The sequence below is a fragment of the Carcharodon carcharias genome, chromosome 21 (genome assembly GCF_017639515.1).
Source record: "Carcharodon carcharias isolate sCarCar2 chromosome 21, sCarCar2.pri, whole genome shotgun sequence".
Taxonomy (NCBI): Eukaryota; Metazoa; Chordata; class Chondrichthyes; order Lamniformes; family Lamnidae; genus Carcharodon; species Carcharodon carcharias.
The window spans coordinates 86376537-86390535 of record NC_054487.1 but is presented as its reverse complement, the minus strand read 5'-3'; the positions used below and the strand labels follow the sequence as shown (position 1 = coordinate 86390535).

Genomic DNA, 13999 nt, shown 5'->3' with positions numbered 1-13999 from the left:
CCTCTGAACAAGGGGCATTTGGGGATGGGCAATAAATGATGGCCTGGCCAGTGATGGCCACATCCCACAAATGAATTTTAAAAAAAAGTAACCCTTTTAGCTCTGGTATCATTCTGATGAATCTGTGCTGCAACCCCTCCAGGGTCAATATATCCTTCCTGAGTGCTATGTCCAGAACAGAACACAGTTACTGCAGAAGGGCTCGAAACAGAGGTGTGTCCAGATGCCGCACGGCTTCCACCTTTTTGTATTCCATCCTTGTTGATGTGGAAAAAAATGCCTGACAAATACACAGCGGAATCTCTGAAAAGTGAAACCAAGTGATGAATGTACTATGTGACCTGGGAATCAGTAGTCAGGACTAGCAAAGTGTCATTTATTAATCCCCATCTGTGATGTTGTGAATTGGTATCAGGGACCCTGGGGTGGGTTGTTGCATTTAGCGTCAGTGTACCTGAGTGGAAAGGAAACTATTGGCTATTGTCCACACAGCTGAGCAGCTTTCTCCCAATATCCACTGGAAGTGCATGTGGGTAAGGACAGAATCAGGCACTGCTGTGAAGATTTCCATTGTCAAATAGCCTGCCAGTATCCACAGTGTCCAGATTCTGGTGTGAAAATTTGTGTCAAGTACTCAAGGGCAGTTGTCACCAATAGAACTGTCCTAAAGTATAAATCAAAAGAAAGGTAAAGGAAGGAACAAAGGGAATCTTAATAGTGACTGACTTCTCCCTTTAGAACCTGTACCAGGTTAACGTAACGATGGAGTCTTCCCTCTGCTAATGTCCAACATCTAATAATTTTGGACAGTCTAGTTTCGGTCTGGAACCCAAGACTCCCTGAAAAGTTTACTCATGAGTTGTACCATGAGAGGTCTGCTATTTACCGAATATTTTCGTTCAGCAAAAAGTGTATTCATTGCAGTGCAAAGCTGGTAACGATGAAAATTAATTCCATATAATTTAAGATTGGAATCATTTGGACAATCCGAGGCTATTCCAATACCTTATTTTTTATCATATAGCAATGTACGCGTGTTGTGTGTGCCTGGAGGCTGTCAATTCATTAAAGTATCTGAAGGCTAGAAAATATATCACTGGTGTAAATGTTATTGTCTTTTAAGTGGACAATGCTGATTGGGTGAAATTCATTTACACTTTCACAGCTATCAGTCAAGAACACCCAAATAGCACAAAATAGCACTTAATTTTGCTAATCATTCAAAGATGTGAGCTGTGGTTTAGTGGGATAACATACTCACCTCTGAGTGGGTTTGAGTCCCATCCCAGGGACCTGAGCACAAAATCCACTCGAGTGCAGTACTCTTGGATGAGATGAAGAACTGATGGTCTACCCACCCTATTAGCTGAGCATAGATGATCTCCTGGTCCATGTCACCAATAAAGTGTTATGTTACTGGGCTGATAAACAAGAGCATGTGAGCTCAGATCCTATCATGCCAGATTGAGGATTTGAATTCTCTTTAAAATATCTGGAAATAATAAGAAGCTGGTATCAGTAAAAGTGCCCATGAAATACTGGGTTGTCATAAAAGTCCAACTATTTCACTAATTTTCTTGAAAATATAGACCCAGGAGTAGGCCATTTGGCCCCTCGAGCCTGATCTGTCATCTAACAAGATCATAACTGAAGTTCTACCTCCACTGCATTTTCCCGCCCTATCCCCATGTCTCTTAATATCCCAAAGCCTATCAATATTGGGGAAGAAAACCTGCTACCCTTCCCAGATCTAGCCTATACGTGACTCCAGTCCCATGCCAATGCCATTGACTCTTAACTGCCCTTGCATGTGACTTAGTAAACCACTTTGGCATATCAAACGCAGGACAACTGAGGATGGGCAAGAAATGTAGGGCTTGCCAGTGACACCCATGTCCCAGGAAGAAGTGAATCCTATTCAAAGTAGATCAGGGCAGTTTCCCTGGCATCCTGGTGAATACTTATGCTTCAGCTAAAATCATTGAATCGGATTATCTTCTGGAAAAGCAGAATACTGCGGATGCTGGAAATTTGAAATAAAAGCAGAAAATGTTGGAAATACTCAGCAGGTCCGGCAGCGTCTGTGGAGAGAGGAACAAAGTTAATGTTTCAGGCTGATGACTTTTCGTAAGAACTGGGAAAAGTTAGCGATGTAATAGGTTTTGAGAAGGGTTGAGTGGGACAAAGATAAAAGGAGGTATGTGACAGGGTGGAAGATAGGAGAGATGAAATGACAGGAGTTAGACTTACAGAACCAAAGGGAATGGTGATGGAGCAACAAAAGAAAGAAACAAATAAAAGTGCTTAGAGCAGGCGCTGCTGTTTGAAAGTGAAAATAAGAGAAAAATCAAGATATGCAAAGAAGAGGAAACTAAATGAAGGAATTGAGTTTATTGTCTGAAGTTATTGAACTGAATGTTGAGTCTGGAAGGTTGTAAGGTATCTAATGGAAAGATGAGGTGTTATTGCTCCAGCTTATTGGAGCAATGAAGCAGGCTGAGTACAGAGATGTCAGAGTGAGAGCAAGGTGGAGAATTAAGCTAACAGGCCACCGGCAGCTCAGGGTTGTGCTTGTGGACTGAACGGAGGTTTTCTGAAAAGCGGTCCCCTAGCCTGTGTTTGGTCTCCCCAGTGCAGAGACCACCACATTGTGAACAGTGAATATAACAGGAGTGCACACCTTCTAAACTTTAGAGCCACATACGATAATCTTCAGACATTTGAGAGCCACAAGATATGGACAACCTTTACAGACATGTTTTTATTACTATTGCCTTAAGTAAGAAGATGCTTGCAGTTGTCAAGGCAAATCACTGCTAGAGGTGGAGGCCCTTGTGAATCCCCATCCTGGATACAAGGCTGAAAATCTGGCTGATTTTGTTGTCAAGGAACTCCATCAGCCTGTGAGGGCTGCAGGATGTTTCAATTTTACAAATTTCATCAGAGTAAAGTGATTCACAGTAGAATGTTGTGCCAAAACTTGAAAAAAGTTGCACAGTAGCCTTCACTGCCTGAATTTTACGTTCCGAGGCCGGGAGCACACCTGACCCAAATGCTCGTGAAATTACGTGAAATGACATCGGGGTACATCCCAATGTCACTGCGCACTCGAGCGATGTCGAGGTCAGCGGGCATGTGCAGGACCCCTGCCCGCTAACAATTAGAGGGCCAATTAAGGCCATTAAAAAGCCAATAGCCCACGATTTTACATTGCCTGTTCAAATTTGCACCCGTCGCATGGGCAAAACAGGCAGGCGGGCAGGCATCCCGCTTTTAACGAATTGTCATCCAAGGGTGGGATAAAAAGGGTCTGGAGCATTGCCATTGTGAGTAGTGAGGAGTTTAGGAGATAGTTTGCTGCTGACAGTTTCACCTCTGTTTTGAGCTTCAGTCTCATGAAGGCTCACAATGCAGGAGGTTCTTATCTAGATAGTGAGAGATTGCAGAGCTCTGAGATTTAGAGGGATCTTAGGGGTCCTAGAGCATGAATCACAAAGGCTAGTATGCAGGTACAGCAAGTAATTAAGTAAACTTTTATTTTAATTCATTCATGGCATGTGGGCTGGCCAGCATTTATTGCCCATCCCTAATTGCTCTTGAAATAATAGAATGTTATCATTTATTGCGAGGGGAATTGAATATAAAATAGAAAGGCTATCCTTCAGTTATACAGGGCATCTGGAGTACTCTGTACAGTATGAGTCCCCTTATTTAAGGAAGGATGTAAATGTGTTGGAAGCAGTTCAGAGAAGGTTTTTTTAAACTAAGACATGGAATGGGCAGGTTGTCTTATGAGGCTTGGCTTGTATCTACTGGAGCTTAGAAGAGTAAGAGGCAACTTGATTGAAACTTATAAGATCCTGAGGGGTCTTGACAGAGTGGATGTGGAGAGGATGTTTCCTCTTTAGGGAGAATCTTGTTCTAGGGGGCATTGTTTAAAAATAAGGGGTCGCCCATTTAGAACAGAGATGAAGAGAAATTTTTCCTCTGAGGGTTGTGAGTCTTTGGAACCCTCTTTCTCAAAAGGCGGTGGAAGCAGGGCCTTTGGATATTTTTAAGGCAGAGGTAGATATATTCTTAATAAGCAAAGGGGTGAAAGGTTATTGTGGGTAGGTGAGAATGTGGAGTTGAGGTTACAATCAGCTCAGCCATGATCTTATTGAAGAGCTGAGCAGCCTCGAGGGGCCGAGTGGCCTACTCCTGCTCCAAGTTTGTAGGTTCATATGTGTGAAAACTGTAAACTGTCTGAGTAAGGCCAGAAATGATCTTATCCTTCCCCTGGTGTGCCAAGTTGGGAGTTTGAAGGTGCTGCATTATATCAGTAAAAAAAGATCAGATCCTGCACCCGTTCATCATCTTCCAATTGTGGATATGATCTTCCATTTTCTCTCATGCAAGTGGCGATAGACTCCAATAATTCAACAAACCTATTTAAAAAATCATTGCTTGATAACCACCTCACAACGCAGTAGAAAGAAACATGGTTAGGTTTGTCTTCAAGATCCAGCTCTTCAGTGAAATTTCTGAGTTGTTGGTGTTTTCCCATTTGAACGGGGGCGGAATTAATCATTTCTAGGACAGTTTTCACAACATTTTTGTATGTGCTTGATCGCTAAATGATTACGATGAATGATGCAATGAAGAGGGAGAAACTCTGGAAACGTGAGGTCACTGGGTGGAATCTTCCTTTTTGGAATCCTCGTTCATTGGCCGATGAAAACTGAGCGGCGAGACGGCTGAACACATGCAATCTTCCACTCTTCAGCTCATTAATTATGCCTCTGCCAGGAGCACGGTGAATCTTGTGGCAGGGCAAGCAGGAAGTAGCCCACCATGCCTTTTCCTTATGGGATCGAAGATCCTGATGCCATACTTAAATGGCACCCAGTCAGCCATTCACTCACTGCAGACCAGGAGCACTTCATTACTCCTCCAGAGTCCATGCAGCCGCCGCTCGTACTGAAGAGGCTGGCAGATGTGAGCAACCATGTCCCGGGACGTACAAAGGTGCCTCCGGCATTGCCTTTTGCTTGTTCCTAGGTAGGAACAATGCCTGCAATAGACCGATGGCCGGGCCAATGCTCACTGTTGCAGCAGACCCTTTTCGCCAGCATCTTGACCTTCTTGAGGCCCTGCTGCCACTTGCTGCTCAGTCTTTTGCTCCTCCTGGCCCTGTGCCAACCTGCAATGGCTCCTCCTTCTCCTCGTCTGGATAAGGGCCGTTACTAAGGCAGGGTTGACTGCAGCCTGCATCATCAATGCCTAAGTGGACCTGTCAACACAGAAGTAATAAATTATTGAGCTTGTCCTTTACCAGTTTCCTTCCATCTCAAAGCCAGTATTTCCAGCATTTTCTGCAGATAACCTTATTGTTAGTTATTGGGACTTGTTGCACGCAGGCTCTCTATCCTGTTTTCTAGAATGGTGACCAACTTCCAAAATTGCTTCATTGGCTGTAAAAGGTGTTAATTGTCCTGCGGTCATGAAAGGTGCTATATAAATGCAGTTTCTTTCTTTTAATCTTCACCCAATAAGGACTAAAACACCAAACAGTCGAATCACACAGATTGTATTTTGTTATTTCAGTAGTTGTGCTGGTTTTGCATTCCCAGGTCAGAGATTCACGAGAGTCCATCTCCGAATATTTCTGGGCAATTAACAGCAATATTTAAGCAGTAAACTCTGCCCTCCTCATTTTACACGAGAACTGAACTAATCCATCTGACATTTGTCTTTCTTTCTCCTTCAAAGGAAATTCGCTGCCACAATCCCTCGGCCCTTCTCTGTCCATTATAACTCTTACACCCAAAGTATTGAAGTTCTGGACAGCATTGAGCAGCTGAAGGACCTGGTTGACAGCATCAGTGGTAAGTGTCTAATTCAGAATGATCAGACTGGCGATTGGCTCAATCACAATTGGGCATGTGTACCAATTCTGAATATTCAATGAGCTTTAACTCCATTTGTGCATGCACCCTATTTTTATGCAGTCGACTTTAGATTTTGGATTGGGAGACCATGAGTGTGTACTTGCACCTCCCATTCTGCAGTGAATAGCCATTTCCTATCCTTGAGTAAGCCAATTATTTACAAACATCGAACGACGCAGAGGTTGATACCCCAGTGCAGTGCTGAGGGAGTGCTGCACTGTCAGAGTTGCAGTTTTTTGATGAGGCATTAAATTGAGGCCCCATTTGCCTTCTCAGGTGGACAGAAAAGATCCTGTTGCACTATTCTAACTAGAGCAGGGGATTTCACCTCAGCGTTCTAGCAACTTGGTGTTCTCATCTCAACCAACATCACAAAAACAGATGACCTGGTCATTATCACATTGCTGTTTTTGGGATCTTGCTGTGTGCAAATTGTTGGAGGTGCTGTGTTTCAATGGCTATTAAATCGAGTTCTTGTCTATCCATTCAGGTGTTGTAAAAGATCACACTGCAGCAGTTGAAGAAATCAAGGAATTCTCCCAGTGTTTTGATCAACATCCCTCCCCTGATAAATATCACCAAAAGCAAATCAGGTCCCTCATTCACTGACATGACTGCCATTCACAAGTAACCAATTGGCTGTGGCTTGGGATGTCCAAAAGATATAAATAGAAGGGCCTCAAGAAGAAGGCCAGCCATCGCATTCTCAAGGCCAGCTTTGCCAACAATGCCCATATCCCGAGAATGCATAGATAAAACATGGCCAGCGCTAGTTCACCCCATCTAACCAGTCTACTACCTGCTGAGGGATGGAAATGGGATCCAACTGGAAGTCCACTCCAAGGAAGAAACTCCAATGAAGCCCCTTCACAAATGCGACCATTGGGGCCAAAGCAAGGGTCTCTCTAGGGAGGCCCAACTCCTGTCCCACCCTAGGGTAGCACACTTTGGCCAGAGTTTCCATCCCCTTCAGTGAGAGAAAACCCTAAATGTACCTCCTAGATGCACAGGGCCCACCAGTCCCATCTAAAATGGTGAAGCTTCTCCCCTCTACACTTCCCCCTCCCCACTGAAAATCCTACTGCCCCAGGAAGGATTGCCAGGATCCCATGCTGAAGATCCCAAAGATGCATCCCAGTAAATTCCTGAAGATGTACTGATATACGGCAACTTAATATCTATAACACAGGAGGAAATTGCAAATAATATAGTGTCAATCTGCGGCAGTCAACACAAAAAGGACAGAGCCGTGTGTGTCCTCTCATATGGAAGGCTCTGAAGAAATAACAAGAAGAGATGAGGGATATGTAGTAAAATATCTGTACTTTCAAGCAGCGTTTGATAAGGTGCCACACAAGAAACAAATGATAAAAATAATGCCACATGAAATTAAGATGAATGCAAATGCATGGATAGAGATAGTTGGTGGTCAGAAAGCAAAGGGTAGAAATAAAAGAAAGTCTTACAGATTAGACAAATATAGCTTGTCATATTCTGCAAGGGTCTGTGCTGGATGAGTGGAAGTGGAGTTGTGACACTTTTTTTTATGTTTTATCTTTTCATAGGATGTGGGCATCACTGGCTGGGCCAGCATTTATTGCCCATCCATGATTGCCCTTGAGAAGGTGGTGGTGAGCTGCCTTCTTGAACCGCTGCAGTCCATGTGGTGTAGGTACACCCACAGTGCTGTTAGGGAAGGAGTTCCAGGATTTTGACCCAGCAACAGTGAAGGAACGGCGATATATTTCCAAATCAGGATGGTGTGTGGCTCGGAGGGGAACTTGCAGGTGGTGGTGATGTTCCCATGGGTCTGCAGTTCTGGTCCTTGTAGGTGGCAAAATTCACAAGTTCGTAAGGTGCTGTTGAACGAGGCTTAGTGAATTCCTGCAGTGCACCTTGTAGATGGTACACACAGTTACTACTGTACTATTGTGCATCGGTGTAGAGGGAGTAACTGTTTAAGTTGGCGAATGAGGTGCCAATCAATTAGCAGGCTGCTTTGTCCTGGATGGTGTTGTGATTCTTCAGTGTTGTTGGAGCTGTAATCATCCAGGCAAATGAAGAGACTTGTGCCTTGTAGATGGTGGACAGGCTTTGTTGAGTCAGGAGGTGAGTTACTCAAGGAGAAGACCAATCATCACATTCAAAAGTGCTTAGGTTTTGAGAGAATTAGTATTGGAATTTATTAATTGGAGTGCCAAATTTTGATCAAGATTGTGAAAGATTGCAGGATAGGAAGATAGGTGGCAGATACAGTTCAACAGTAAAAAGAGCTTGTTTCCACTTGTAGGGAGTCTAAAACTAGGGACCATTAATATAAGACAGTGACTAGTAAATTCAATGGGGAATTCAGGAGAAACTTCTTTATGCAGAGAACAATGAGAATGTGGAACTCACCACCACAGTGAGTAATTGAGGTGAATAGTATACAATAGATACATTTAAGGGAAAGTTGGATAAACACATGAGGGATAAAGGAATAGAAGGATATGCTGATAGGGTGAGATGAAGAAGGGCTGGGAGAAGGACCTTCTGTGCTGTAAATACAATGCAATAAAAGATTGTTTATCACTGGTTTAGAAGCTCTATGAGCCTAACAAGTTTGCTATAATAAAGTAAACACAGCAGCAAAAACATGTATTTATATGGTGCCTTTAATATAATAAAATACCCCATGGTGCTTCACACAAAGGTTATTGAACCAACCTTTACACTGAGCCACAGATGGAGTTATTAGGCAAATGAGAAAAAGCTTTGGTCATTGAGATGCTCTTTGAAAGTTATCTCCAAGGAGGAAAGCAAGGTTTAGGGAGGGATTTCAGAGCTTGGGACCCAGGCAACTGAAGGCACAGCCACCAAAATCAGAGATGAACAAGAGGCCAGAATTGGCGGAGCACACAGGTCTCGGAGGGCTGTAGGGCTGGAAGAGGTTACAGAGAAAGGGAGGGCGAGGCTATAGAGATAATGCACAATAGGTTGCATGTGAATAACCGGCATGGTAATATATTGAAACCGATTGAATAAAAAAATGCATAAATCCTGATTGTTGTTGTTTAAATCTGCAGGTGAAATTGGAACTCTCTACCACGCTCTCAGGAAACTTCAGTGAAGGTGGCAAAGGACAAATTCTTCCTGTGAAAACCAAGTTATCAATAAGTGTGCAAGGACCCTTCAAAAAGAAAAGTACAGAATGAGAGCAGTACATATGCAGCCCACCAACTGATCACCTACCCTCCTCATACACACTCTATACAATTTGCCCTGTTCAACCCACTCAATTGCCCAAGTGGGATAGCCCACTATATACAAAATTTCTAAGGAAGCGAACGCCTGTGAAATTCATTGCCAGCTTAAGAAGGTAATTGTAGGGACATCAACCTAACCTTACATTCCATACTGTTTAAATTTGACTAGTTGCATTCCAGAGATGACGCGTCCATGGTCCCAGTGGTATAAAGATTGTTGTAAATTTTGGATCTTCGTCTACAGCTATCCTAATTCTTCATAACTTTCATTCCATTCATTTGAATCATACGACATCAAAGGAAGCCATTTGTCCTGTCTTGCTGTTGTTCGTTCTTTGAAAAAGCTATCCAATTATCCCCACACACACACTGGGGACCCCGCAGATGTGCCACTATTTTCATTTGCAAACAATTTTCCAATTCCATTTTGATAGTTACTGTTGAATCTGTTTCTGTCATTCTTCCAGGCATCGCATTACAGATCACAGTAACTCACTATGGCAAAAAAAAACATGTATTTTTATCTCCCCCTCTCATTCTTTTCCCAATTATCTTCAATCTGTGTCCCTTGGTTACTGACCTTCCTGCCAGTGAGTACAGTTTCTCCTTACTTACTGTATGAAAAACCCTTAACGTTCTTGAGTAGATATATATCTGTTCCACTTGAAACAGTTTTTGTGCTGGGAATATTGGGGTTTTCTGTGCTGACACAGATCTCCCAATGTAAACATATTGATTCCAGTGCCTCTAATCACAAGATCCACTGAAACGTGTACATTCTGTACATCCAGCTAGTTTGGTTGGTCTTGTCATTAATTGCACATAAGAATATCATGGCACTAAGAGCCTCTAAGGCCAGTGCACAGGCAGCTTTAATCAACACTGGATCAGAGGGTTTTGCTGGGGCTCCATCTTCGATAATGATTACCTGCGTGGGGGAAAACATACTGTTCCCTGACCTCACTTTACACTTGTTCTTTTTGAACTTGCTGGGGAAGGGAGGTGACGGGACTGGGTGGGAACTTTTCCTGTATCGAGCCAAATGATCTAAAACACTCAGGACGCATATCCACATGATGTTGTAAAGCCCTGTGATCGGGCACCTGTATCTCTGTCAAGACCAGTATCCCTTCCCCACACTAGTCAATAGCCGTGTCATCATTACCTTGAGCAAATGTTCATATTTATTCTGCCACCTTGTTCATGTAAGTAGCGTATGATCCAGGGAACACCCTGCAGCGCTCCCTTAGCCACTGCCTCCTGGATATTCTATTCAGTTCTAAAACATGCCACAGATTCACTCTGCAGACAAGACTAATTTTGAAAATGCAAATGGGAATGAGTGTATTTTGCTGGGGTTGCTTTCTTCCTCTTAAACCAAGTGCGATCCCGAGCTGTCTGGATTGAGTCTTTAGCCACAGGTTCAGTGGTTCTTTGTAATGCTCAATGCCGGGGTGTGCAGCTGTCACAATGCAGCAATATTGCTAACTTGAAGAGACCACCTGAGGCCCTTTTGAGTAGAAGCATATTTATGCAAAATAGTTGCATTTGAATGCTTTGAACGATTCTTTTTTTGCTCTTTATTTCACCCCTCCTATTTTGTACATCTGTCAGTCCTCTTTTAAATCGGGCACTTTTTGGATATAGTTTGTGCCTTTCACTATTCTCATTGAAATATAAAGATAAGGGGGAGAATTGTCCCCATGTCGGGCAGGGCCTGCGGGAGCAGGAGCGGGAGTGGACGGTCGGCGGCGATCAGGTCCGTGCCACCATTTTACACGGGAGGGCCAATTAAGACCCGCCCAGCGTGTTTGGTGACTCCCGGGGACAGCGGGAGGAGGCGGACTGGCAATCATCGCTGGGTTGAATGGCGACACTGCGGCCTGTTTAAAGGCTAAGCTGCAGCCGCTCTACGGCTGCTGTACACTGCCAGAGGTCGGGGCCAAGGCACCTCGAGGCCAGCCATGCAGGGGGGTAAGGCGGGTGGTCACTGTGCACCCAGGTTTCCAGACGAGTGTCTTCCTGCCCTCCTCGAGGAGGTGGCAGCACAGCGGGAGGTGCCCATGCCCCAGGACAGGGGAAGGAGGCCACCCCACTTGACCAAGCGTGCGTGGGAGGAGGTAGCGGAGGTCATGAGCTCCCACGATGTGGTGAGGTGCTCATGGACCCAGTGCCGCAAGCGCTTCAATGACCTGCTGCACACAGGAAGGGTGAGTAGCATGTTGGCACCGTTCACTGCACCCATCATGTAAGCTTCTCCCCCACTGGCCCCTGACCCATGTCTGAGTGGCCTGAGTGCAATGAGTCAGTGAAGGCATGTGCCCTTAGCTGGCCAGACCAGCAGATTTTCCCTATGCATTGGTCAGCCTAAGAGGGTGGTGATGAGATGGGTTCTGCACCCTCAGCATGTGGTGGACTGACACCCACATGACTGTGGTGGGGGCAACCTGGAGGGTCTGCACCCAGATGCTTGAACTCCAGGAAATGTCGAAGTCAGGGTGATGACATGGTGGGAGGGGATGTTCAAGGTGGCGAGGCACAGATCAGTCTGCTTCCCTCTGCGCTCCACATCGTTGTGCCTCCTTACAATGGCAGTTACAACGGGGTGTTCCCAACTGTGATGAAGGCAGCGTGTGGCCAAGAGCTGGGAGATGATTGTTGGGGAAGGACACACTTGGCATATTTGTGTGAGTGCTGGCCAGCAGCAGGAGAAGGATGCACTGCACCCCTGCAATGTGCAACTGGGCTTGGGGTGGACCGGCCCCTAGGAGATTGATGGTACAAGTATCACTTATCAATGCTATTTTTTCATTTACAGAAGAAGAATTCTCATAATCATGCCAAGCGGCTGAGGACTGGCGATGGGCCAGGCCAGATTTTGCTGCTTAGCTGTTTTGAGCAGGAGGCACCACGCGCCCAGGTCACTGAGGCTGGAGAGGCAGATATGTGTGGCCAGCACTCACGTCACCAATAGTCTCCCGACATCCATGGCAGTGCTGATTGTTGCGTGAGTAACATTTCCAACATGGCTTGCCCAGCACATGTGGAATGATGAGCGCTTGATGATCCAGGGGACAGAATGTACATTGACATTGCCCGCACGCTAACTGATCGAATATCTTTACTCTTCCTTTCAGCATCAGTGGTGCAGGGCCAGGACTCGGAGCAGCAGAGGCCCCTCTGACACCTGACGGCCATGAAGTTGCACAATCAGAAGCGTCACACCATCTCTGCCAGGCAGGCACCAGCGCAGATACTGGCACATTGGTGGGCATCAGATCTTCGGCTATTGTCCCGGGTCACAGAGGTGAGGGCACTTCACAGTCGCTGGAGCAGCTGGTGGAGACAGAGAGTGCCCATGGTGCCAGCAGTCAGAGGACTGCAGGGGCCCAGGCACATGCTCAGTCCATGGCAGATGATGAGCCTCTGGAGTTGTCGGCAATGCCAAGTGCTGACATGCGGCCGGATGCTCGGGAACATGTGGTGGAGGTCCATGAGGCTGTGATTGGCTTGGTGTCAGTGGTGGAAGGGTCTACGCGGACTGTTGCCGATGGATTGAGCCTACTGGCTGAGTGCCAAGCTTCTTCCATGGAGGGATTGGCAACCCTCATGGACAGGCAGCTCCAGGGACAGGATCAGGGGTTCCTGGGATTGCGCTCGGACCAGCAGTCCCTCGCAGGGGCATTGACCTCATGCGGTCAGTGCCCGTGTGGGTGGTGGTTTGGGCACCAGGTATCTCACCTCTGTGCCCATCCATCTACGTTGAGCAGGGAGGGCCAAATGGGCCTCCCATCGGCAGAGCAGCTGCCTGTCATCTCTGTTGATGCCTCTCAGGGCTCCGGATGAGGGCGGCAGCTCCTCCGCCCCTCTGCCAGTGACCGCAGCACCCAATGAGGCTGTGACGACTGGGGAGATGCCAGCTGTGGAACTGGCAGCTCCCTCCCAGGCAGGGTCAGCACAGGCTGCACAGGCCAGGGGACGCCCGCCAAGGTCATTGAGGCCAACAGGACATCAGGGAGAGCAGGCTGGCTCAGATACCACTGCCAGCGAGGGGCCACCAAAAAGATGTAGCACCCGCAAACATAAAATGAAGGCACAGCCCGGGTTCATCACTGGTGGTTTTTTGTTGACCCCCCTGATGAGTTCCTTCTGATTGTGTGTGAAGTGCAACACCATTTTATTTCTGTTATGTCAAGAGACTTTTGTTACAACATTAAATTTATGTTGTCTAAAATGGCTGGAGGGTGCCTCTTTTCTTGGGCAGGTGCATGTTTTCCTGAGATATTATGAGTGATTTGTGTGTCATTTACATTTATTGACTGGGCCCATCGTTAATGCTTCTATCCAGACAGATTTTGCACTAAGGTCTCCAGGATGGAGGCTACAGGCCAGGCTTGTGTTGGAGATCCATATGTGCTGTGGAAGCTAAAGGTTCCTTGGATTAGAGCGTCCCAGGTGTCCCTGCCTCCCTGGAGTATGCTCGGGTCAGCGTGTGCCCCCTCATCATTTCCCTGTGCGTGCTCATCCTCGGACTCACTGCTGGACTCATCATGTTCAGCCGCAGCCATTCCATCTACATCTTCTTCATCCACAGTGTCCCCTCTTTGCAGCGCAAGATTGTGGAGAGCGCAGCATCCAACCACTATCAGCGACACACAATCCGGGGGGTTTTTGGAGTGTGCCCCTGAACAGTCCAGGCATCTGAAGCGCATTTTGAGAAGACCAAAGACTCTCTCCACCACAGCCCTTGTGGAGGCATGACTTTGATTATACTGCTGCTCAGCTTCTGTTCTTGGACGGCATAGTGGTGTCATGAGCCACCTT

At 46.1% G+C, this 13999-nt stretch overlaps 1 protein-coding gene across 1 annotated transcript in view; it reads left to right on the top strand.

Annotated features, from left to right (window-relative positions):
• pah (phenylalanine hydroxylase) overlaps positions 1-9134 on the top strand; it is an 85598-nt gene extending 76464 nt beyond the window's left edge. The window contains exons 12-13 of the mRNA XM_041215960.1: positions 5752-5867; positions 8996-9134. Of these exons, the coding sequence (XP_041071894.1) occupies positions 5752-5867; positions 8996-9039 (160 nt within the window). The 3' untranslated portion in view covers positions 9040-9134. The remainder of the gene's footprint in view (positions 1-5751; positions 5868-8995) is intronic.
• The last annotated feature ends 4865 nt before the right edge of the window (positions 9135-13999 follow it).